We start from the raw sequence: 27923 nt of genomic DNA, 5'->3' as shown, positions 1-27923 counted from the left end.
TAAGAGAAATCACCAAATATGTTAACTTTCACTGTCAACTGACTTATTTAAAATTGACAAAAACACATCAATTCTAAAGAAATACAGTGCATGGATTTATCACTTTATAAACATTAATAGCAAAAATCATTTAGATTATAGAGAAAGTTTAAAAATCTCAAAAAGGCTCAATCAAACAATTGAAACTGAAGCAAAAAAAGAAAGACTGTGTGCATATCACATGGGCTATGGCTGCTTTTTCACTGTATACCCTGAAAACTGGCCCTTTTGACCGGATACATCTTCAGTTGATTACCACTTCCAACAGAGCTTGGGGTTGATCCGAGTCATTATTCAGGATAGCTTGAATAGGCTTATTCTGAACAATGGCAATAGGTGAACAACAGCACAAGCAGAAGCAGGCGTGTGAATAACAGAACAGACAGAACCAAAATTAAACCAAGCCAAGCAGGGCAGTAGTGCAGTGAAACCTGATTGGGAGTTTGTAAGAGTGTGAGATGGAAAAAGACTCTTGTGCAGACTTTCAAGATCGGTGCACATTTCAGTCTTCAGCTGCTGTTTGAGAACATCTTAAGCTTACTTTACAATACCACACTCCTTGCAAATGACACTTGAAGCTAGGTACGTTCAAGACAGGGAGGTGTAAGCTGCATTTGACATCATTATAGCCACATGACATCACTGCTCTACTGGAGATGCAAAAAAAAAGTGGGGGAAATACAAATTCACCCCATTATGGCATGGCCCTAATTCCAATTCTTCCTGGAACAGCTTTCCGTTCCAATGACAGAAGCAAATCTATCCAATTGTCTTCCTGTGGAGGAAAGAGCCGAGGACACCAAACAGAGTTGAGCTCTCAGCATGTGCTGTTGGATTTGATGAGATTGCTGTTTCAGAAGGATTAGTCTGTAGGAGTACAGTACAGTAAAGTGCCAGCACACACTCAAGGACAGCTCACAGAAACCTGTAGCAGACAAAAGGATGAACTACTGCAAAGGCGAATCAAATTTAGCAGATTTAATTGTGTGGAAAGACAGGTCTTACAGAAACATCCTAACTCTGAAATATTATCTAACCTCCATGAGAACTAGATGTGTGCGCATTTGGCTTCGGTTGCTGTGATTGGAGAAACACAAACGAGGAGGCGGCACAAATCTGATGTGTCTGCTATCAATGTAAGGCACAAAAATCATCCTGTTTTCAATTTTTTTTTCAGATCACAAAACACTGACTGGGTTGTCTTGTTTCATAGTTTGTGGGATGGCAGGAGCCCCAGATGCCCAAATTAATATGCTAATGCACTCAGTTATTTTGTCATAATTTGTCATAATAAATAAATACGCTAATGCACTCAGTTATTTTTTCGTGTCTGAAAGTTTTGGCACCCCTGAAATTGTTCCAGAACATGCAGTAATTCTCCCAGAAAATGATTGCAATTACACATGTTTATTTCCTTTCTTTGTACTGGAACAACCAAAAACAGAGGGAAAAGCCAAAATTGATATAATTTTATGCAAAATTCCAAAGATGGACCACACAAAATCATCGCCACTTTTTCAAATTGTGGGTAAATAACTTTAAGCAACAGTAACAGGTTTGGGCAATAAAAAAAAAAAGTTTGCATTGCATTGTGTATGACTAAGCATGAGGTGCAGAAAGAGGAGAAGAAAACTCTGAGGACTTGAGAACCAAGGTCTCAAGGTTACACGTTCATCTCCAGAGATCTTGATGTTCCTTTGTCCACGGTCCACGACATAATCAAGAAGTTTACAACCCATGGATCTGTAGCTAATCTCCCTGGACGAGGACAGAACAGAAAAAATTGATGAAAGGTTGCAATGCAGGATAGTCCGGATGATGGATATGCGGCCCCAATCAAGTTCCAAAAAAATTCAAGCTGTCCTGCAGGCTTAGGGTGCATCAGTGTCAGCACATACTGTCTGTCGACATTTGAATGAAATGAAATGCTATGGCAGGAGACCCAGGAAGACCCCACTGCTGACACAGAGACATAAAATAGCTAGACTGTACTTTGCCAAAACGTAAGTGAGTAAGCCAAAATCCTTCTGGAAAAACGTCTTGTGGACAGATGAGACCAATATACAGGATTTTGGTAAAGCACATCATTCTGCTGTTTACCGAAAACCTACAAAGAAATTAACACATTACCTACAGTCAAACATGGTGGAGGTTCAAAATTTTTGGGGGTTGTATTGCTGCCTCTGGCACTGGGGGTGACTGTGTGCAAGGCATCGTGAAATCTGAAGATTACCAAAGGATTTTGGGTCACAATGTAGGGCCCAGCATCAGAAACTTGGGTTTGCATCCCAGGTCATGGGTCTTCCAGCAGGACAATGACCACAACCATACTTCATAAATCACTCAGATATGGATAGAAAAAAAGCGCTGGAGTTTTCTAAAGTGGCCAGCAATGAGTCCGGACTTAAATCCCATTCAACACCTGTGGAGAGATCTTAAAATTTCTATTGGGAGAACGCAATATTCAAATATTAGAGACCTGGAGCAGTTTGCAAAAGAAGAATGGTCCAAAGCTCATGCTGAGAGGTGTAAGAAGCTTGTTGATGGTTATAGGAAGCGACTGATTACAGTTATATTTTCCAAAGGGTGTGCAACCAAATATTTAGTTGAGGGTGCTAATAATTTGAGCCCATATTTGGAGTTCTGCATGAAATTACATCAATTTTGGATTCATTTTAACTGTTGTTCGAATACACACAAAGGAAATAAATATGTATAACAAAACATGTGTAATAGTAATCATTTTCTGGAAAATTTTCAGGGGGTGCCAACACTTTCGGCCATGATTGTATCTCCTGTAACTTCTATGCGATGACTAAATACTGAAATGTACAAAGTCTCTGTAATATTTTCTATAAGCCCTACTTTTAAACCACACTAATAAAATGCAGGGCAAAAAAACAATAATAAATAAATAAAATAAAATAATAATATATAGTCCATTTTATAATGCTCGAAAGTGCATTATTATTTAAAAAATAAAAATCCATGGCTCATTCAGTAGGGACTGCTGCCTTGGCAGCAGCATTCTCCATCAACAGAGCACAGAACAAAGGCTGCCTCTCGTGACTGTTGTCACATTAAATAAATTGCATTAATAAAGAAGTAAATGTACTCCGAATAACTGAACCCTGAAAAACCCAGGAGAGGCTGTTCTTGCAGTGTGAAATGGCTAAAAGCCTGAATCTTTCAGCAGAAATCACTTGCTTTGTCAAGCCCAGGGAGCTGGCGGGGCATGTGGAGTGGTGCAAAGGTGATTCCTTGGTGATGAGTCCTCCACACTGAGATGAAGGAGCAGCATGGCTAGTTAAACATGACAAAGCCCGGGTCAGCCTTAGCTAAGGCCTCTGAGGAGGAAATCCCAGAAAGCAGTGACTGACTGGGCACTTCCTGTGGCCTGCTGACCCATGAAGCAATTCCTCAACCAGTTACTTATAACCAAAACAACTTGATCTGGGAGCTGGCTCCAGTGTGCTGCACTTAATAGCCAAAATGTGTTAACATTTCAAAGAAAGTTTAGTATTAACATTGCACTGCAAAAAATGAAATCTAAGCAAGTAAAATTGACTTAAATCTAGTCTATATATCTAGTATTACTCATTTGGAAATTGGCGTAAGAATATAATAAGATTATTCAACTTATTTCTAGCTTATTTTTACCTGTTTTAAATCATTTTATCCACAAAAAGTGTATAATTCCATTGGCAGATATTTTTTCTTAATTCAAGAAATAACATAAAATGATGCTTAAAAGAAGCAAAAATATCTGCCAATGGAATAAGACACTTTCTATAGATAAAATGATTTAAAACAAGTAAAATAAGTTGAATAATCTTATTATATTCTTACGACAATTTCCAAATGAGTAATACTAGATATATAGACTAGATTTAAGTCAATTTTACTTGCTTAGATTTCATTTTTTGCAGTGTGGACTATAAGGTGAACTTGGACAATAACATTAATTTGTGTTTTGAACATTGTACAATTATTTTGATCAGCAATACTATTTCGCCAGCCCACTTAAGTGTTTTCTGTACTACTGTAGTATTGTGCTAGATTTTATTCCCTCCCCACAAACATAACCTTTTACTGACTAGCCCACCTGTTATTTTCCTGGTCCCTTAATTTCATTTTAATCTCATGCAGGAAACCTTTAATTTTATAAATACTTGGTGTGTATGCTTGCCAATTCTCTTAAACACTTAGCTTTTCTGCATCTTTCACTCATCTTCAGCAAGTGAAATTCTAAAACTGGCATGTCAGAAGGGATTATACATTTATAGCAGAAACAGATTGAAGTTACATAATTTTTGCATTTGAGTTTGCTTACTTATTTAGGTCTGAATTATTCCCTTACATCCTCCACATGTAACAAAAAAGAAGACAGAGAGAAAACATTGGCCAAACTTGCTGAACCTATGATCCTGCTGCCATGAGGGGACACAGTGCACTGCAAGTAGAGGCCAAAGGCTTAAAAACAAATTTCATATTTTAATTTGGAAGAACATATCTGTGAGAAAGCTCTCTAGGATGAGTTTAATGAAAGTATACAGGGTTTGCTAAAATTATTTTGGAAATGAATGCTGGCCTTGTTACGAATGGTAACCCAATCTCAAGTTTTAATTTATAAAAACACTTGACCTAATTGTGAACCAACAAGTCATTTTTGAGTTTCTGCTACAAATGAGAGAAAACCCAATCATATACAACCTGTAAAAACAGAGAACAAATGCATCAATTGATTAGATGGAAAATTGTAGCAATGACTGCCCTGTATGCAGCACACCCAGCTCATTTAAAGCATTAGTTATTCTATAGGTTATTATAAACATGGTACTGAAGCACAATTCAAATGTTCTGGTCAAAAAAACTTAAAAAATGTATTAATAATAATAATAATAATAATAACAAACGTACATAAATATTAAAGAGTGAACCTGAGAATTGATGGAGTGTGAGAAAAGTAAAACACAAGGTAAGCCTACAAACTTAATTTAATTAACTACTTCCCTTAAGTTGTAAGTGAATGCCTCCCGCCCCCTCCAGGGTGTATTCCTGCCTTGCGCCCAATGATTCCAGGTAGGCTCTGGACCCACCGCGACCCTGAACTGGATACTCGCTTACACATAATGAATGAATGCCTCCCTTGAAAGTATCATTCATTTATGAGTGGCTTTACATCACTGCCACTCTTTTGAAGGGCATCTTCAAGTATCGTTCACAAACAATCCATTTTTCAGACGCCTTAAATATTTAGCACTACAACGATGACTCTTTGGTGCAGAAAGTTTGTTCAGAAGGACGTAAAACTCCACTAATCCACGGAAGATGTTCCAGAGTTGTACACTGAAACACTTGAGCAGATAAGCAGAGATAATTTCCTGTAATGATGTACTGCAACATGGCAATAAAGTCACAGTGGGAAACCAGTGGGGAAGCCCCCCACCTACACTCTGAATACACAGCCCCAGCAGAAAGGTTTTATTAAATAATTTGTCAGTTGAAACATCTACCTGCAGTGTAGAGTGTACTTACGATCAGTGGTGTAATCTGCTGGTGTGGGTTGGACTGCAGGTGCAGCCTCTTCCTCAGGCTTAGATGTTAGAGCAAAGGTCCCATTCTTCTCCTGTTGGGCTTTACGAACTAGCGCTGCCAAAGGGTGGTCTGGGTCCATCACCTGAAGGGGCTAGAACATAAAAGAACAGAATCACATTTCCATAGCTCACATATTTCACAAGATGAATGCCTTTAAAACCACCAGCCAGTAGGATGAGACTCTGGAGTACTTGCAATTGAGACTTATAACATGGCCAAGTGTAAAATAACAATTATTATTTGGCTCAGGGTTTAACAAATCCTGCTTCAGGAGACAAACAATTCCTATTTCTATTGTACTTCCGGTCAACACAAATCGATCTGTCTGTCTGACTACCTATCCATCTATCTATCTATCGTTACACTTATATAGCGCCTTTCTAGATAGCCAAGGAAGCTTTACAATCCACACTGCCCAGAACGCTCAGAACACTCAATCCACACACACACTGGCGAGAAGCGGCAGGCAAACGCACACAGTGTACTCTCGACCAGGAACCACCATCCACCTGGAGGACTGCATCGGGCACTAGGATTTCACCCAGGACAGAGCGCCAATCCATATCTGGGCACACAGACATTCACTCACACATACAGACATTAATTCACATACACACTCTTTCACTCACACACCAGGACATTTATTAGAGAAGCCTCCATGTTTTTGGACTGTGGGAAACCGGAGACCCTGGAGGAAACCCACGCAGACACGGGGAGAACATGGAAACTCCACCCAGAAACGACTTGAACCCAAGGTCCCAGCGCTGGGAGTCGAACGTGCTAACCACTAAACCACCGTGCCGCCCAGCATTCTAGCCTATCAGCATTCTACAGCTCAATTTCCACACTCTACAATGTGGAACTAGAAACAACAATCACAAAGGAACTGGCCCTCAAGGACTGGATGGTTAACTTCTGTTCTAAAGAATTTTATTAAGCAAAAGTGTTAAAAAAAACTCTTTGAAAAGGGGGGCTTCAAAAATTCTTGTCATAAGTAGAAACAGACTCTTTCTACTGTCTCATCAAAACTAGTGAGTTATTAAAGACTTAGGATGATTTGAAATTAAAAAAGGAAGCCTCAAAGCTGTGATTAGACATGGTCTTGAAAGTCTTGTGCATCGTGACAGAAAAAAATGATAACATACTGACTTATTTAACCACCTTTTAACTCCTCGTTTACTTTGTCATGCCCGTCACAAATGACATGGACTACGACATGGACTAAAAACATACAGAATGTTAAATCAAGCAGAGAGAGCTTTAAAATGATTTAGTCCCATCTACAACAAATGAAAAGCAGAATCTAAAGCACTTTGATGTCAGATGCTTTGATAGCAGGCCCAATTATGTCAGGAAATAAAACATCTTAACAGAACAGTTCATTCCAAAGTATGTGGCTAGAATGCTGGAAGACAGTTAAGCAAGCAGTTAGAATAAATAACACAAAAACTTTTTTTTAAAAAGTGTGACCCACAATCTGAGCATCTTTAATATAAGACTCATGTATCTGCATATATGAAGAGGAAGAGAACACTTGAAGAATGAGTGCAATAGAAGACTATTCAAATTATTGTTCCCAGCTACTATACAAATCCTGGATATATGTCTGAAAATGAGTGAATGACGATGAGACCTTGAATACCTTGATTATCTCCTCCAGACGAGAGCTCTTCTTAGTTGCAAAGAGACTGGGATGGAGATAACTGCCATCTCCATCATCACTGTCACTGTCTTCATCAGAATTCTCTGCTTTGGATTCTGTAGACAATGGAAAAATATACAAATACTATTTATGACATTTCTTAACACACTGCATGTACTCAACAAGTGAAATTAAATATATAGTGGCCCTAGAACTTATTTAGACACATAAACCACTGTAAGACACGAACAAACCATTAATTATTAGCAAGGGTTTAAGTGTTCTTTAATGGGATCAAGTGTAAGAAGTGTGGAAATGGGAGAAGTGTAAAAATGAATTGGTGAAAATACTGAATTCAAGACAAATGTCCAAACCTCTTTCTGGAGCAACTGTGTGCATTATTAATATTGTCAGTTCTACTTAAAATGGTGCAACCTACCCTCTGCCTGGTCTTGCTTGCTGTCAGAGGTCGATGTATATCGTCCCTCCTTCATGGCTCGAAGAATGTGTTTATAGTAGGGGTTCAGATAATGGTCGAAGCGTAGAAAGTCAAACTGAGAGTTTCCAGCTTGCTTTGCCTTGAGTACAATTTCAAATTGGGCTCCTTGTTTACATACAAAGTTTGCAGTACGTTCAATGATGGCATGTGTCTTGATGGTTGCTGGCTGAAACACATGGAACAAGAACTAAATACAGATTTGAATGATGTGAGCGAATAACATTTTACAAAGAAGAGGGCACAACATTTTTAAAGCCATAGGAGAAATCCACAAAGAGATTTGCTCGCTGTTATCTTTCAGGCTCATAAAAGTGAAATCAAACATTCATGAGCAAAGGTTTGATATATGATGGTCCTGATCCCTGCTGATCAGACACAGACAGAAGACGACTTTCAGGTAAAGACTATGATTTTTCGAGGCAAGCGCCTCTGTATCTAAAACCATTTCTTTATAAACAATTCAGAGTGCATATGAAGGCATTACTCCGTGTCCTAGAAGTGGTTACGCCTTTTTGAATAGTAAATCATTAGTAGTCGCACTAGAATGGAGGAATAAAAGACCATGCTAAAGCCATCTCTCTTCAGAATTGAAGTGCAAACAATAAACTAAGAAGAACTTATCAAAAGTCAGCACTTGAACTCCATGGCGTCCAGTTAAACAGGAAGCGACTTATTGCTTTCAAAGCCTGGGAGGCCAAGAGCGGCAAATTCTTCTTGCCAGGAACCTCACAATTATGAAGATAAATAACCCAACATTCATCCTGGAATCCTCACGCAGAGCGAGCAATAGAATGAGGGAGAAAGAGACAGAGAGAGCCAGAGAGAACACATTCTTCCCTGGCAGTTGTTGTGTAGGCAGGCTCCAAAGCCTGGTGCAAAATAATAAAGAGGGTAAAGAGAGCAGCTGCAGATTAATAATTCAGCAGAGACATTCAAAGAACCTCACCAGCTTAAAACTAATTGGGTGTTTCAAGCCAGAGCGATTGAAGGTTTCACTGCTGCGCCTATCAAAATCCCATTAGGTGAGAGCACGATAAAAATGAGCAGGTACGGCTGGAAGCAAAGGCCCTCACCTTTTCATGGGATCAGCGTTCGCAAACTGAAGCGTGAGGGGAGTGATCAGAACATCTGGGCTTAAGAGAGACATGTTAGGGAGAGCATTCATCTCCACACAGAGGTCATGTGCACACCACTGGTGAACCTCAGAGCTTGGCTGTCTTTCCCAAATGATGAACACAGCAAGATGAAAGTACCTCAGCTCAGCATGGACTGCTTAAAGATTAAAGGGGAGAAGCTCTGGGGGAAGGCAGGCGAGGCTAGAACGCTATTGCTTTCCCCTGATATCCAGGACATTTAGACCACTTAGACTTGAAGTACCTTGAAGGTCAAAAACAAACCCTGAGCTTCAGACCTTTCACAAAGCAGCTCACCTCTTCAGAACTCCATACTGTGTAACCTGGGATTTGTAAACACTCACTAAACATTTACATGACTAAGGGGCATACAGTTGAACAAAGACAGCAGATTAAACATCTGCGACATCCCTATCATATTTTATCACATTCTACACCACAACATCATTGATATTTAAAGGCTAAAAGAACACTAGGTAAGATCTGGTGTATTTGCCAACTACAATTTAAGTGTCATGCACTTTTACAGCACTGTCCTGAAATCAGTTGGTGGGGAAAGTAAATTTCCTAGCTGCCTCCAAAAGTTACATAGTGAAGTTTCAGCAGTGATGAGCCCAGAGCAGCAACAACAGAGGCTCTGTTCTCCATATTACAGGTCAGTAAAGCACCACAATGGTTTTAAAGCTGTAATTTGGAAACACTAGATAGTAGGGGTAGGCGATATGGCCCTAAAATAATACCACAATATTTCAGGGTATTTTCGCAATAAAGATATTCTTGGCGATATGACAAATAAATATATATTAAATATATTTAAAATATTTTAATAGTACTGACCATTAAATAAAAGCACTGCTGAGGTCTGGGCTTCGGGGGTTGGTAAGTTCATTGTTCTGAGAATACCAGACACTTCTCTGTTTGATTTTACAAATTCAATATTATTTGTCCCTTCTTCTTAGTAAATTATTTCTCCTGTCTCTCAAAAATAAAGGTTTTAAGGACTGTTTATCTAAAAGAGACAGTTATGCAGGTCTACCAGGTCTTGGCTGCTGAGAGTCCAACTTTGGAATCTGTTGTGACTTAATGTAATAAGAAAACAATGATTTCTGCCATCTGCACTGTACTGTACAGTGGAATATACTGTCAATGCTTAAAACTCCCTTCAAAATTATGGAGAGTTTGCAAATCAGTATTATAGCACTTTATATTAGAGTGCACTTCAGAAAAACAGCATGTTCATGTGCACTTATACAGGTGCCTTGAAATCTAAAATTGTCCTGAACACTCATCCCACTCAAACAAACTGAATTAAAGCTTTTTAAATACGAAAGGTTTAGCCTCTGACCTCCTGTCAGTGAAGTGTTTGATTTAAGTCTAAATTCACAAGTCTTCTATTCACTATTAACTATGGTTATTATATTTTAATAAAATATATTCAATAAATTAAGTTGCATTAAGTTAGTTTTTTATGTCTTGTCCTTAGCAGCGGTTCTGTGCTGATATTTCTGATTTACTTTCATGACTTACATCATTTACTTACTCTCCTGAAGTGTATTTCATCACAGGATCAAACTTACATGAGAGCTAAAATATAAAAATATATATGAGTCACAGGAATTCATACAAGTACTGAGCATGAACTGCGCAACAAAACACTGGAAAAGCATAATCTGAAGACCTATACTGGACAGCACAATGGCACAACACGTTCTGGCGCTGTAACCCAACTCCAGGGTGAGGAGCTTGATGGGTTCTCTGTGCATCTGTTCCTCTGGGTGCTCCAGTTTCCTCCCACAGTCCAAAAACCACAAGCTGGTAGGTGGACTGGTCATGTAAAAGTGCCCATAGTTGTGAATGTGTGAATGACTGGGTGAGTGTGAGATGCCCTGCAATGGACTGGTGCCCTGTCCATGGAGTGTTTTTGCTTTGTGCCTAGTGATTCAATGTAGGCTCTGGACCATCACAAACCTGAACTGTGTAAGTGATGACAGAAAATGAACCAATGAATGTAAACCAATACTGAACATATTTGGATCTTACCAATTCCACATCAGGTGGAATAACCAAGCCAGGAGGTGCAACAAAAGGCTCTTCACATTCTTCCTCTTGAGTTTCAGTGTCTGAAAGTTGAGAGATTTAGAGAACAGAACAAGATAGATAGTGAACATTTAGAACAGAAAAAGGTGAAGAGCCTAAAGCTCAACTTGCAAAGACAGCACACCATGACAACAACCTTCACCTGGGTTAAAGCACCAGAGGCACTTTAAGTTTCACTTAGTTACTCAGACTTTGTGAGAATCCTCAGGTCCCATCAGCTCTGTTTACTGAGGTTACCTCCATCTACCATGCCCCCCACTGCCTGAGCTAACAAAGAGATAGTTCATCCGGAAATTAAATGAAAATTTTATGCTGTGTTCACGGTAGGAGAGCTGGAGACATGTGCACACGCCTGGCACCTTAGTTCCAAACCTGCTGACTTTTGGCAAATCTACTGCTCCTGTACCTTGTTATGGGCTAATCTTTGTTTGAGCTGATCACATTAGAGAATTATAAACTGAGGAGCCTCAGAGCCTTGTTTTCCCAAGCATGTAAGTACTTGTACCTTGCCGGGTCCCTCGTGTCTATCAAATAAACTTACTTCTCTTGCCAACCTGAGAGAGTGAAATAAATTAAGATATTACTGAGAATGTTCAAAAATCTGCAAAAAGATGGTGACGCTGGGTGACCGAACAAGAGGACCATCTGCTCAGGGATGCTTGTGTGTTGGCTGAATGGTGACTAACTCCTGCCAGCTCTTTTATCAATGATTTAAGATTGCAGAAATGCAGTCCATTCTACTGTTGCCAATTTCAGCAGATAACAGGAACAACTCTGTCTACAATGGCCATAGTACAGGTAGAAGCTGCCAACATGGAGTCATTTGCAGATGAACAGGCCTGTCCTCAAGTTCTGGCCAAGCACTCTCAGGCATTCCCTTGGGGAAAAAAAAGATGCACTCTCAAAGCTGCCCTCTCGGTAATTGGACTATAAAGAACAACACAAAGCAGCTACTTGTTTCCCGACCGAGTAAGTATATCACAAAAAAAGCAGAGTAAAGTAAAAAATTTGGCATTGCCTGTGGGGCCTGAAACTTCAACAATGTTTGTACTTGAAATGCTGGAAGCGATTCTGGAGACACAGAGCCTTGCCCATGTGTTGTAAAATCCACTGAGTATAAAAGAGGACAGGTGCTAATGAATAATCATGAAACAGCGAGGCTATTTCTGTTTATCTCTGAATCCAATGACCATCAATATGTATGGAATTAATGCTTGAATTGCGGCATAGCGTAAATGGAGGGAAAGTTCTTTGGAGCAAAGCCCTAAGGCTTCACTATTTATTCTTCAAGCATACCATAAACATGCTACTCTTCAGTTGTTTGATGGCGCCTATGAGTAATGGCCTTTCAAATATTTCATAAATTCAGTCTGTTTCAAATCAGCAACTGAAACGTTCTAGCTAGGAATGCAAATGATTAACCAGTTTCCACATAATGGGCAAACAAACAGCTGTTCAAACTGTTTGGATTAATAAACAAATACGGTCCACCACTGTATATTCCATTATTCCTAAGTTTAAATTTTAAGTTTTTGGTCATGTATTCATAAACATATTTATGTACGTACAACTGAATTTCTTAAACTGTGAATTCTGATATTCTGAATATTCAATATCATTCTGGGCTGTTAACATTAAATGAATGCCAATATTTGACCCCACCATTCAGTACAGGGGCTCCTTGAATTACGACGTTGATCCGTTCCTACGTCTCATCGTAAACCGATTTTCAGTGTAAGTCGGAACATACGTACATACTGTACGTAAATAACATACTGTAAGCACTTATCCTCTCTTAACACCTATCCTCCTCGGTCCCGAGCCGCGTAACCGTGTATTCTTCCGCCGCGCACACCAAACACGAAGTTCGCGTTACGACGTTTACGACGCAAAACCACTTAAGTCGAAACAAGGCTTTATACAGTAAATGGGAGATGTGTCGTAACATCGTAACACATGACTGATGTAACCCGAGGACCTCCTGTACTATGTTCAAAGTTCCATTCAAGTTGCAAATGGTCTCTGTGTATTGATAGAGAATTGATGCGAGAGCTCATACACGTGTCAGCATCAAGTATTTTACAGTAGTTTTGAGAGTAGCTCAGTCAATCAAATTTCAGAACAGAAAACAGTCATTTAATTATCGGGATTTTTTCTGGACGTTTTTCTTGATATTTTAGGCTAAATAGTGAGAGCATTTTAAGCCAAAGAATTTGTGCAATTTATCCAGGCCTAAGTCATGAATATTGTATTTTACGGGGCATGATTTCATGAGGCTTTCTGAAGCACTTGGGCATCTGTGGGCAAACACGCTAAAGTTTTCATGGGCTCGCTCTAGTGCTCAGGGATTACCCAGAGGCTCCTTTTCAACTTGTCTGAGAAACATACTACAGAACAGTTTGCGTGCAGCATGGTCTGCTTGTGTTTACCTACCATTTTCTTTGCTACCATCCTCCTCTTCAGTGGGCTGGGAAGGGTCATAGTAGTCAGCACTGTAGCGGAAAGCCACAGCATTGTAGGATCCTTCATCAGCCAAAGCCTCACTTAGCCTTTTATATTCCTCTTCTGAATAAAAGAAAAAATATATAATTATATATATTATAGGATTTTTACTAAAGGAGCACAAATAATCTCTTACCTTGTTTATTTGTTTCAAAATGCTCTATGCGCTCAGGCCCACACATAATCAACAAAATAGATGAATCAGGAAGCTTGTCAGTCTTGGCCATTTTAAATCATATGAAATGAGAGCAGCTTCAAACGTGTATAGAATCACTGAGGTGTTAGCATTCTTAGGTCATAAAGAAGCTTGATGTGAATGCTCTTAACGTGACTCTAATGTTTAATACTATCACTGCACTAGGTCCTTGTTGTTCTTGCCTGAGGAAAAAGCTGCCTGAACTGAACAAAAGCAGATTTTCTGGGGGGGGGTAAATATTATAAGCTATGATTCGGAGTCACCCTCAATAATTGAATGTCGTCTATGTTTTGTGTATTTTCTACCTTGTCTGGCCTCCTCCTCCAGCAGGTCAGTGTGCAGGGCCAGATATCTCTCGTCATCACACAGAGCTTCTATCCTGGCCTCCTCTTCAGACAGCTGGTAGTTCTGGTTCCATGAGCCTGATTCAAACTCCGAAAGGTCATGTAAATGACCACGGCCATCGTACCTGAAAAATGAATAATGGGATTAGGCAGGAAAACAACTGGGAGATACACAAAACAAATACTCACCGCACCAGGGAACCCTAAAGGTAAAGGTTTTCTTTCTTCCTTTTTTTCAACAAAAACTATTTCTCCTACAAGCTTTTCAAGATGAAGTGCATGAACTGCACAGTCCCTTGGAGGCAAAAGAAAGAGACAGCCCTATCGCAACACTCACAGGTATATAGGGCAAGAAATGTTCATTTTGCTTTCTAGAAACTTACTGCCTGACTTCATAGCATTCTTCTCTAAGCCCTAAGAAAACTGCAACAGCTCTGATTCAAACAAAAGAGACAAAACAGAAAAAAAACAAACAAAAAAAACAACGACTTTCCTCTTACCTTACATGGTTCAAAACTGTACCCATGTCACACAACTGAGAGAGAACTCACATCATCATTCCTAGTTTTACTGTAAAATGTTACATCCACACAAGCCCGAGCACATAAATACCTATCCGCAAGAACCCATACGGAGGATTTTTTCCTGCGCTCGCTCCTCTACTCCACTTCTCAGTTCCAGTTTTCCCCGTCGAAAGAGAGAAGTGGGCGCTGAGTTGGCAATTAGGGCCTGGCAGGACCCCTTAGCCTTAATTGCTGAGAAAATAAGGTCTGGGTTATGTGATAGAGAGACACACACATACATATTGGAAACAGGAAACAGATTCCATGCATATTAAGGTGGCTCATTGTAACCATCGAGAGTTGAGCATTTCATTTCAACTCCCACATGGCGTTTAGCAACTTTTAATTCATCTATATGTATTTTTTTTGGCAAGATTGTTGTTTAACTGAAAAAGAAAATATTACAAAAATAAAAAATAAACTTCATGAAGACTGTCCACTTGGCAAACTCCACATCCTGGAAGAAAACCACATTAGGCAGCTGAGCGAGAGAGCAAGAACAAGCTGTGGCTCCAGAAAACCATCAAATACATCATTTAATAAGAACCACCTTAATTCACAGACTGGTATATAATTGCAGTAGTAGGAAGAAGAATTTGCAGTGGCTTGCACATTCGCTAAAAGACTTATTGGAAGATCTGGCTGTGGTCTGGAGCTTGAGTGTGCCAAAGCAAATTCCACTTGTGGCATGATGTACAGACCTTCCCCTTCAGGGCAATCTGCAGCAGGCCTATTTAGTTCAAACCCTCAGCTGAGCTAATAGTATATTCTTCTGGTTTTAAATTGCATAATAAAACCATTCAGATGTAAACAAAGCCATTAATGCAGTATCTCCAAGTGTGCTAAATGTACCATTCTGTGTGGAGTGGGTACAGGAAACAGAGGTTGCAATATCCACAACAACAATCTAATACTATGTGCTCTTCAAAAAGGACACTGGGAGTAAACCCATGCAGACACAAGGAGAACACGCCACACTTCTCACAGACAGTGGCCTGAGGCGAGGAAGCCAGGACCCTGGAGCTGTGTGGCACACTACACTGCCACAGAAAGTCCATTTTCATTTTGTACAGTACCTTTCTTGGATGTAGCTTTTAGAAAAATATATTTCTTTGGACTGAGTTCTCATGACCACAACTGAGGACAATCCAAAGAACATTTCATGCGGCAGAGCATCTCACATCCAGTCACTCAGTCTTTGTTTACATCATAAAAATGTACTTATGTAACTCCCCCTTAAGGTCAGTATTTAATCAGTAGCTCGGATTTAACATTTCTATCCAAACCAAGTTAAACTGCAGAAGACCACTAATTTTAAAAACAAATGCAGAATTAAGATGCTACATTTCTACTAAAACCTTCAAGTGGAGGGCTAAAAACAAGGGAAATCCATACTTATAAATTTCACAATAATACTACAAGAAACAAATGCAGGGCTCCAATGACAATCTATTGTCAAACTGTTAGGAAAAGCACTATAATATCACTGCAGGTATTTCTACATGGCTCCTTCATGGTTACACCTTTATAGTGAATGTGCACACTTATAATGTAGTACATGAACTAAGAATGCACTGTGTAAATACTACAAGAAAAATATGTATTTCTGGTATACTAGTATATATACACAATATACATATACACACTAGTTTACTTCCCGTATAACAGAAGCATTAGACAACGTTATACATATTAGAAATCCTTGTAGTATTGCCACAGCATTTGCTATTTAATATAACACCAGCAGTACTGTTGTTTCCACAGTAAACAGCCCTGTGTGGAGGGAAGGTCTCTGCATCTGCTGATCATCACAAAAGTCTGTAATCTGTGTTGTCGGTCTTTTACAAACAACAATAACAGCCAAAGTTCTGTAAAGTTAAGTCTCTACGTGTTTTATTCGTCCCCTGAGCCAGGGCCTCGTCTCGTCCTGCTGCTGCTACAAAAAACAAGCAAAGCTCCAAGAGAGTCTGGGGAAGACATTGTGAGAGTTGGTTAAGGAATAATTTTCCGTTCTCGTGTGTTGAACCGACCTATCGATCATGAGGCTCTTGTCCCCCATCCACGGGATGAGCTGAACTCCGTGGTCGTGCTCGTCCGCGCGATAGAGTTTACACGCGTAGCCGAACACGAGCAGCTCCTCGCGGGGCCCGCTCTCCGTCGCGGTCCGCTGCCGCTCTCCGGTCCCTCTCCGGTACATTTCCACAAAGTAACACCCCAACACCACCTCCAACAACTGTTGCAGCGGCGGCTGTGGCTTTCTCTTAAAGATAAGACCCACACAGACAGTTCTCTTCGGCGCTGTTTCTAAACAAGCGCCTTACAAAGGAGCCATAACATTGCCCTACTGTCCGCTTCAGAATATCTCCTCCTACCGCCTTCCGCAGATTCGTCACAGTCTTTCTGTCCTTGATGGTGCATAAATACAATATATTTAAATAAATAAACCAGGGAGTGAATATAAACGTAACTATATGAATAGTATTGCGAGTAGAATAAATGCTGTCGCTTTTAATTTTAATAAATCGCAACAGGAGTTCACTGGCAGGAATGACGAAAGTGCGAACAGTCTGATGTAAAACAACGGGTTTGTTTGTACGGAGCCCTGCTGGTGACAAATTTGAGGCGATTTAATAATGCGTTGGTGGGACAGCTTAAAAAGTCGTGGGAACGAGATATTTATTAAGTAGTTCCCACGGTTTATTAAGTCGTTACTTTTTAAAGTTTTACTTAAGTAATACTTACTTATTAAGTCATTTATTACTTTTACTATAAGGGATGCCATGGCTCTGTAATTTTTCATGCACAGATTCTAAAGGGAAACTCATCTGGGGTTTCTGCACCTCAGAAAATGGGTGGGAGCTAACTTGTTGACAGCTCTAATCATTTACTGGAAGAAAAGTTGCTATGAAGGGTAGGCCATGTCTTCAGGCAACCAGTCCTTCAAGCATGAGTTCAAGTTGAATCCATCAAAGATCCTTACATCATTGTGTTTACCTTACTGGCGATGGACTGGACCGACAACCCCAGGAATGCCCTCTCTGGGTCCAGAGTTTTGATTTTCTGTCTAGTGGTGGGTGACAGCTCTGCAGAGGAGAGCAAGACCCTTCTGTCTTTTACTGTGGAGAAGTTTCAGTGTGTCCAGAGAGACTGGAGAGACTGCCTCTGAGTGTTTCTGATGAGACAAGAAGTTGGGGGGACAGTTTTGGAGAGGAGGTGCTGTTGTCATATTAGTGGAACTTTGCCTTGGACAAATGTTGGAGCTGTTACCATAGTAGGCAGAGACCAGAGGGAGCCTTGTGGCATCTGCCCTGGTTCTTAAGGAATAGTCAAAGTTAAGTCACATAAAAAGGATTGTGTTTTTTTTTAATACATTTGTTACACTGGTTATTATTATTTTTTTATTTATACCTTTCTACTTTTTACAAGCATATGCTCCATGGAGTGGGTCCCCCATATGGAGGAAATAATTTTAGTACTGAATCTCTGATACACCTTGGCCAATAACTGTCATATAATAAAGCTTCATATAATAAAGAACAAGCACTGGAGAAAAGAACTGGTTGCTGCTCAGAGCATTTTTTCCAACCCATCAAACCATTTTGAAAAGATGATTTGGCCAGATGTCCAAAAACATTGAGAGGTTTTTGAAAAAGAAAAGCTGAAAAGACATCTAGAAAAAGTTGTCCCTCTACATCTAAATTTGGTTGAAAAGTGATATATAGTCCAAAAGGATGTTAGTTTGGGATATAGCTGAACCAATTTGAACAGACCAAACACAATACAATTTCTATGTCTATTTTTGGGCAAGATAAAGACCACGAGAGCCCCAAAAAATGTACACATGATGTATGGTGCTTTTTTTTTTTGCCCAAATCTCATCAATATATAAGTGTACAATATATAGTGCTGTGCAAAATAGTGTGATGACTGAGAAAATGAGCTATAAAAAGCAATTATTCATTCATTCATTATCTGTAAGCGCTTATCCAGTTCAGGGTCGCGGTGGGTCCAGAGCCTACCTGGAATCATTGGGCGCAAGGCGGGAATACACCCTGGAGGGGGCGCCAGTCCTTCACAGGGCAACACACACACACACATTCACTCATACACTTTTGAGTCGCCAATCCACCTACCAACGTGTGTTTTTGGACTGTGGGAGGAAACCAGAGCACCCAGAGGAAACCCACACAGACACAGGGAGAACACACCAACTCCTCACAGACAGTCACCCGGAGGAAACCCACGTGGACACAGGGAGAACACACCAACTCCTCACAGACAGTCACCCGGAGCGGGAATCTAACCCACAACCTCCAGGTTGTGACTGCGACACTACCTGCTGTGCCACCGTGCCGCCTAAAAAGCAATTATCTGGATAGAAAATAATTTATTAACCTGGTAAAATGCAAATATAATTTGGAAAATAAGTTCCAATCTTTCTTGTATCCTTGTATTATCCATCCATCCATTATCTGTAACCGCTTATCCAATTTAGGGTCGCGGGGGGTCCAGAGCCTACCTGGAATCATTGGGCGCAAGGCGGGAATACACCCTGGAGGGGGCGCCAGTCCTTCACAGGGCAACACAGACACACACACATTCACACCTACGGACACTTTCTAGTCGCCAATCCACCTGCAACATGTGTTTTTGGACTGTGGGAGGAAACCGGAGCACCCGGAGGAAACCCACGCGGACACGGGGAGAACACACCAACTCCTCACAGACAGTCACCCGGAGTGGGAATCGAACCCACAACCTCCAGGCCCCTGGAGCTGTGTGACTGCGACACTACCTGCTGCGCCACTGTGCCTAATGGAGGGACTAAGGAGAAGATATGAACCATTTCAAAACCTATAATCTAGCACTTTTCTTCATTTATACTGGTTCTACTGTATATTGAATATTATGCTGTATTCATTCTAATGTTCTGTGGTGAAGTCACAGGCAGAAATAGACTGCTGAGATAAATTTTAAACAGCTAGGTGCCTTTGATTGTTGCACTGTATTATGGACACAAGTGAAAAATTAATGTATTCAGACTCCATTCAGTCTCTCCATGAGTCTTGTTTTGATACAGTGGGTTTTTCAGAAGGATGTTGCTAATTCACCTGCTTGACATATCAGCACTGTTATTGTGGGGTGATTAGAATTATGTGGAACAGTCAGACTCAAAGGTCGAATGGAGCCACCGCAGAGAAATTGTTATAAAATTAGTTTTGCCCTTTACCCAGGAGAAAATTGAATTTGTATACTTGTATATTTGAAAAGACCTTGGCTTCAACTATCTTCAGAAAAGTAACAAATTTCATAAAAATGGAAAAGTCCACTGTGTGTTTTTATTTGGAAATTGTGATGGGATACGGTAAGGTTCAAGTCCAACACCACTGTGCCTCCCCTAGGAAGGAAGATATTGGAAACAGGAGGATTTTAGCCATCTGGACATTATTTACACTTAAAATGATCACAAACTCTAATAAACAGCTTTTCAGCTCATTCAGTCATTGTCTGTAAGTGCTTATGCACTTCAGGGTCATTGTAGGTCCAGATCTTACCCAGGATCACCGGGCACATGGGCAGGACAGTTTTTGCAGGGTAACACACACTCACACCTATGGACACTTTAGACTAGCCAATCCACCTACCAACAGACCACAAAAATCCCGTTAATGGTCCCCCTAAACATTTTTGAATGTTTGAATGACATTAAGGGCGGCACGGTGGTGCAGCAGGTAGTGTCGCAGTCACACAGCTCCAGGGACCGGGAGGTTGTGGGTTCGATTCCCGCTCTAGGTGACTGTCTGTGAGGAGTTGGTGTGTTCTCCCTGTGTCCATGTGGGTTTCCTCTGGGTGCTCCGGTTTCCTCCCACAGTCCAAAAACACACGTTGCAGGTGGATTGGCAACTCAAAAGTGTCCGTGAGTGTGTGTGTGTGTGTCTGTGTTGCCCTGTGAAGGACTGGCGCCCCCTCCAGGGTGTATTCCCGCCTTGCGCCCAATGATTCCAGGTAGGCTCTGGACCCACCGTGACCCTGAATTGGATAAAGGTTACAGATAATGAATGAATGACATTAAATACAACTAGAAAAAGGCTCAGAAATTGAGAAATTTGACCTTTTTTATGAAATGGCTTTTTAAGTTATGTACTTGAAAAGAGTGTGGAAAGACAGTAGGAATCAGGGGAGTCCTATTAGCCTTAAAGATTTTAACTTACGCAGTTAAAGGGCAAGGGAGTGAGTGTGTTCCAGTTCTGTTTTCACATTTCTAATACCTTCACTCTTCAGTAACCCCATGAAAGAATGCACTTCAAAGAGAAGCTTAGGGCTAGAATCAGGACAGGGGCTGTGGTCTGATGTTTGAATGATTTTTAAAGGGAGGGTTAATCATTAATTAATACCCCATTCGGAAAAAAATGAAAGAAACAGGACCCCTGCACAGTCAGATGAAAGTAGTGTACAGTGCATTGTTGTTCATCAAATGTTCATGTATCTTACTGTAGTCAATTATAAGGTTCAATTATGTTCCGTAAAGGTTTCAATGTATTAATTTTTCAAGAGGTAAACATAAATATTTGTGTGTGTTAATGGTGTAAACAAAATGAAACAAAGCAATTAATGGTTGTATATTGGTACAATAGAAAAGTAAATAATGGGACAGATGTTCTCTATCTAAAATCACAGATAACTACCTTGGAGGTGACCACTTAGCTAAGAGTTTAGTACCTGAGAATGTACTGCATTGCACACTTAGTAGTGGTTCAAGAGTGAGTAAAAGGACATGGCTTTTAAATGGATCCTAAATGGCTGAAACTGCCACATATTTTTTACATCAGGGGTAAATGGCCTGTAAGGAAGTGCCTGCTGGTGTAAATGCCACTGCCCTGCATGTGTCCAGAGGAGTTTCACTGAAGGCTGTGGCACTGGAGGAACATTCACACTGTGGCAAATACAGAAGAGGTGCCTGGAGTGGATTAAATATCTCAGGCAGCTCTGGTTCACACTGAGGCCTGTAGCAGCCCTCAGGGACTTGGACTTATCCATAAAACACCACCCTCTGACTCAGACTCATTTACTCTCATCCCAGCCCTGTCTTTTCCTCATCTTCATTCTCCCTCTTTCATCTCACCCTTTTCTTTTACACCCAAAATTTATCTTTGCACACATTTTCTCTGCTACTTTTGGCCCTTTGACTCTCCAACCTCACCCCCCCCCACCCCCAACACATACTCTAGCTATTGCTCTCTTTTTCCACCTCATGAGAGTGGTCTCACCTTGTCTCTTCCACTGGAACAATGCATCCTGACAGGCGACAGAGCTCTCCTCCCAAGGGCGTTAAACACTGTGACTGGACACCAGATTAAGCCATCTCTGATAGCATCTCATTTGGAGAGGCAGAGTGATAAAACTCTGGGATGATAAATAACTCACCCATTTCGCCCTCCAACTAAGCTTGAGAGGTAGCAGACCTGCTGTTCCAACCCGCTCTCTCCCCATTAAGTGGCTGATTAGAGATGCTGACAACAGAACAACCCCCCCCCCACTCGCCCCAGTGCTGCTCTATCACCTACTTGGTGCTAAACTGGAACTAGCCTAAATGGAAGAGGGTGACCAGCTGAGACAGCCTGGGACACAATGGCCCTTATTCATCAAAGTTGTGTATAGTCAAATCTGAGTGTGAATGTAAAAATGAGTGCACAGAGCTTTCATCCACAATTTCTATTATTATTAATTGCATCTTTTGCGTATCTACACATTTAAAGTCGTGTGATTTGAGCGTGTGTAAATTTGACACTTAAATAAGGTTTTTGGACCTTGGGAGGAAACCTACACAGACATGGGGAGAACACACCACACTCCTAACAGACATTCACCAGGAGTGGGATTCAAACCCACCACCCCAAGACCCTGGAGGTGTGTGACAGCAACACTACCTGCTGCGCCACCGTGCCACCCTATATAAAGAGGTACTACATTTACTCTTTTACATTTACTTGAGTAACTTTTTAGATAAGTTGTACTTATTAGAGGAGTTTTAATGCAGCATACGTTTTACTTTTAATTGAGTATATGTGATAAACAAGCTGTATTTTTACACTGAGATACATTCTGCTCAGTACACACTTCTTATTTTTATTGATCCTTCCAATGCACAATCTCTCTATTTTGTTTTGTTTTGTTGAGAATTCCAACAGAGGATCTGTCACATGACTGTATCTCACCAATCAAATGTAACCGCTAACAACATTTGACTCCGGTTCACCAATCAAACAGAGCCAAGTGGTCACATGACCGCATAAAAAATCCCTGCGGAAAAGAGCACAAAAGCACAGTACAATGGCAGAGACAACGGTGATAAATGGAGACTGCCCTATTCTTCTTGTTGTTATTCTTTGTAATCTCTGCCTATTGAGCCCATTGTTTTGTTAGTGAACATGTTAATACACAAAACTACACACACACAGTTTATGGTTTAAATTACATACAGATTACCTTTTTTATCTTGCTGTTCTTATTCTTTGTCAGTTCTACTTATTGAGCCCATTGTTTTGTTATTACATTATTGTGGCTGAATTTAATTATTTTGTAAATATTTAATTTATTTTTGTTTTAGTTGTTTTAGAGATATTCTCTGGCCCTGAATTTGTTCATTGCTGTTTTATATTTTTGTAGGGTGACCAGATCTGAGATGGACAGAGGAATTGTCTCGGGTGGGGGAACCTATGTTTGCTATGTGTGTGTTAGGTCATAGGTTACACCCTATGCACAAAACATGGGAATTTCTTTTTTAATTCATCCGAGAACTTACATTTTTGTTTCGACATAGCTGCTCGAGATGAGGGTGGGTACATGAGCTTTGCCTGACGTAAACAAGGACTACTGACGTGCAGACTGACCAATTAAATATTTACAGAGAAGATTATCGACCAATAACGGTAGCTCTACAGTCAGACCGTCCAATCAGAAGATTTTAGGCTACTTCACCACGCCCCCTTCTCACTCAAGCGAACCAATCGGAGTAGGGGAGGGCAGAACTAGTTTGTGAACGAAACGCTTCTCGAAGTTCTATGTAAGCTCTAGAAAAATAAAATCCCGGACGTTTGTGAAATTCCGCCTGGACATTTTTTAAGTCTAAAAAAGACTTATGTCTGGGTAAAAGAGGACGTTTGGTCACCCTAATTTTTGTGCATTCCAGTGTATTATTTGACATCCTGATTATTAAACAAAGAGGTTACTCAGCAGTTACTCAGTACTTGAACAGTTTTTTTCACTTAGTACATTTTACTCTTACTCAAGTAATTAATTGGGTGACTACTTTTTACTTTTACTTGATATTATTCCAAAGTATATTATTCTATTGGTCTATTATTATTGTATTAGTCTATTGGTTATATTATTCTAAAGTAACAATACAGTACAATTTTTGGCTACTCTACACACCTCTGCCTATATATAAAGCTTGATTTGAAGTAAATAATCAAATATATTAATCCATCCATCCATTATCTGTAACCGCTTATCCAATTCAGGGTCGCGGTGGGTCCAGAGCCTACTTGGAATCATTGGGCGCAAGGCGGGAATACACCCTGGAGGGGGCGCTAGTCCTTCACAGGGCAACACAGACACACACACATTCACTCACACACTCACACCTACGGACACTTTTGAGTCACCAATCCACCTGCAACGTGTGTTTTTGGACTGTGGGAGGAAACCGGAGCACCCGGAGGAACAAATATATTAATCAAATACCATAAAAAGTAAGAGCAAGCACAGATGATAACAATAACACGTATAATACGTGCACATTACAGACCACTAGAAAAATAGATGCAGATATTTTTACCATAACACTGATATAAACACGTTGCACATACTCTGTGTTCCTTTCAAAGCATATTACACTTTGCTCTTACTTTACACAGTTATGCGTAAACATTCATATGCTCTTCACTGCAGAACCATAAATCCACTGTGTGGAGTCAGACCCCATACAAACTCTACCCAAGTGACAGGTTATTGTTAGGGTATAGGTTAGGTTTAATGTCAAGTTGTACCTCCCACTGGAAGGAGTCAGTTTTAGTGTAATCCAATAAAACCATGATGAGAGAGAAGCTTGATCACATCAAGTTCCTCCCATTTCTAGTTTTGCAGCACCAGCATTCTCAAAACAAAAGCAAGTGCTATAAATTCATCTGACCTACTGTAGTAATAAACTGTTTAAATCTGTCATTCATTCATTCATTTTCGGTAAGTGCTTCACTGTATGTCCAAGTCCTGCCTAAATTCACCAGGCCAGATCACTTTTTAATCTAATCTAAGAAACATAGTTTATTACAAGTGTATTCATTTTAAAACTATATGGTTTAGTCAGCAGCAGGATCAGAGCGCTCAATGCTCAACCAAGGAGCACAGGTATCGACTCATGACCCTCTAAATTCTTTGATTCACTACTGAAACATTTTAACGAATGGAGTGTGATTCATCAACTGTGCTCAAATCTCTACTTGTTTCCTTGTCGTTCAGAAGTTTCATGAATCAGACAATGAAAAATTCACACGTTGTTCATGCTCAGAGCTAGTTTTCATGAACAAGGGCTGTTGTATCAGTTTTGGGACTTGTTTACCATAGAATATGCCAAGATTAAAAGAAACCTACAGTTTGACACACACCAGGGGTAGCTATTAATTGAGGGTGACTTGAATGTTTTTATCTGCTCCGACGTTAAGTCATTACAAGTTGGTTCTTGGACAAATGGATAAACTTTAAACCAAGACTACTTCAAACTAGAAAGCAAACAACAATTTGTGTGAAAGAAGGCCTCAACTTGCCTGGGGCCCTGGGGGCCTAATAGCTTTGATTTGTATGTACAGAGCTAAGATGACTCGTGTAGTACAGATCAGAATCAGAGACAAATGTGGACTTTGAGGAAAAAAAAAAAAGTGATTTAACTGCACTCCTATTAGTGTGACAAGGACACTTTGCTCTGCTTCATTTCACCAACTTTGTTTCGCTCTCCTCAGGAGTCTGGCCTGTTGTTCTCTGTGTAATTCACACACTCTCTAACATCACACCCAGCCATCCTTCATCCTTCCATTTCTTTCATTTTGGACCAAATAAGGGTTCATTAAGGAGGCCTTCAAGCCTAGAGCCTTGATAGAAGTAAAGAGTGTCCATAATCAAGAAAGAATAAAGAAAATAACCCTTGCAACCCCCAGAACGTAATGCTAACTCAGTGGAATTGTATAAAAGTAGACAGCATGCTTGATTACTAGTCAAATACAACAGATGGGAGAGAAGATGGGAAAACATAACAGAGCGAGACTCAAAATTCGCCATAAACACATTTCAAAAGAGGCACCCTAATGGTTGAGATGAAGCCATATTTTCACAGTGTTTATCTGACCTCTCAGAATGCACCTGTCTTTGGCCATCTGGGAAACAAAACTCTGCCTTAATACTAACTTGTGGTGGTAGAGCTTATTCAATAGGACAAAATATCCAAGTTCCTGTATTTACAACTATAACTGTATGTGGGCAGCAAAACAAACCAACCAAGTACAACCACCTAAAAGATACAGAATGTTAAAAGAGGTAATTCAGCCCTAATCAAAATGATTACTGTTGCATAACCATCTGATGAGAACATCATTACATATGGCAGTGGTGCTTCAATAATCCTGAGAGAAATTTAGAGATACTTTAAAGAGGATATATTATGGCAAATTCACTTTTCCTGTATGTGTACAACTGCGACCCTGAAATGGACAAGCGGATAAGAAGATTTATGTACAGGTGTTAGACAATGAAACTGAAACACCTGTCATTTTAGTGTGGGAGGTTTCATGGCTAAATTGGAGCAGTCTGGTGGCCAATCTTCATTAACTGCACATTGCACCAGTAAGACCATGTGCATCCAATGGTTCAAACATTGTATCCTGAAGGCGGTGCCGTGTATCAGGACGACAATGCACCAATACACACAGCAAGACTGGTGAAAGATTGGTTTGATGAACATGAAAGTGAAGTTGAACATCTCCCATGGCCTGCACAGTCACCAGATCTAAATATTATTGAGCCACTTTGGGGTGTTTTGGAGGAGCGAGTCAGGAAACGTTTTCCTCCACCAGCATCACGTAGTGACCTGGCCACTATCCTGCAAGAAGAATGGCTTAAAATCCCTCTGACCACTGTGCAGGACTTGTATTCCCAAGACGGACTGACGCTGTATTGGCCGCAAAACGAGGCCCTGCACCATACTAATAAATTATTGTGGTCTAAAACCAGGTGTTTCAGTTTCATTGTCCAACCCCTGTACATATGTATGTGTAAATTCATTAGGGGATCTGGACCCCACCAATACACAAACTGTGAAACAATGTTCTCAAAATATGAGTTCTGAACACTGCTGTTTAGACAGGGTGAGAAAGGAGCTGTGGGGTTTGATACTTGTGCTATTTTGACCAGTGTATGTCAAAGACATTCCATTAAGAGCCCAGGGTACTGGGTTGACTTGTGGAGAAGTTCTATCACCTTTAAAGTGGGAGGTGGGAGTAAATTACAGAAAACTACAATACTGTGGTGGTGCAGAGTTTAGGAAGGGCAGGGGAGCTCATTAAGGATGCTCCCAGCAGTCCTTTTTCATAGATCAGGGATGTTTTAAGGGTTGTTGAAGAGTTTTATATTTTGTATGGGTGTTTTGTTGGTAGGGGGATATTGTTTATGTGTTGTGACCAGATATGTGTTTGTGTATGTCAGCGGAACCCATCCTGGTAATGAGTTATAGGGTTTGGGGTGAGGTCTTCACTGGTTCAGCCACATATCAAGCCCAAATTACTGTTGTTCACTTGCTGCTTTTTGCTTAGTGCTCCTGTACATCCATCAGACAGCTTTCTCTCTCTCTGCTCACAGCAGAGAAACTGCAGCGGTTCTTCATTTATTCATTCATTGACTGTATCCGCTTGTCCATTTCAGGGTCATGGTTGGTCCGGAGCCTACATGGAATCACTAGGTGCAAGGTGGGGGCACTAGTTCATCACATTACAGAAAATATATGATATTTGCTCATAAACACTGCAGTCCATACCGAAGCTGGACATGAGAGTGTTTTATTTACATGGTCGCAGTGGTAATGACCTCACAGAGAGATGCTATCTGATTGGATACGATGGTTTTTGGTCCTTGATCTGCCTGATAGATGAGGTTCCATGAACAAGAGAAACCGGAGGAAATCAGATCCCGTGGCACCGCACAGTCACAGACAGTAACCTGGAGCAGGGCTTGCACCCACAACCTCAAGACCCTGGAAATGTGAC

General features: G+C 40.5%; 1 protein-coding gene across 1 annotated transcript in view; it reads right to left on the bottom strand.

Annotated features, from left to right (window-relative positions):
* Positions 1-16979, bottom strand: part of sfswap (splicing factor SWAP) — a 112263-nt gene extending 95284 nt beyond the window's left edge. Inside the window, exons 1-7 of the mRNA XM_066645883.1 lie at positions 16644-16979; positions 14012-14175; positions 13442-13573; positions 10952-11031; positions 7719-7944; positions 7280-7395; positions 5578-5728 (exon numbers count right to left, since the gene is read on the bottom strand). Of these exons, the coding sequence (XP_066501980.1) occupies positions 5578-5728; positions 7280-7395; positions 7719-7944; positions 10952-11031; positions 13442-13573; positions 14012-14175; positions 16644-16810 (1036 nt within the window). The 5' untranslated portion in view covers positions 16811-16979. The remainder of the gene's footprint in view (positions 1-5577; positions 5729-7279; positions 7396-7718; positions 7945-10951; positions 11032-13441; positions 13574-14011; positions 14176-16643) is intronic.
* Positions 16980-27923: the final 10944 nt, after the last annotated feature.

This window comes from Hoplias malabaricus, chromosome 15 (assembly GCF_029633855.1).
Source record: "Hoplias malabaricus isolate fHopMal1 chromosome 15, fHopMal1.hap1, whole genome shotgun sequence".
NCBI classification, from domain to species: domain Eukaryota; kingdom Metazoa; phylum Chordata; class Actinopteri; order Characiformes; family Erythrinidae; genus Hoplias; species Hoplias malabaricus.
This window is presented reverse-complemented; position numbering and strand designations above follow the sequence as displayed.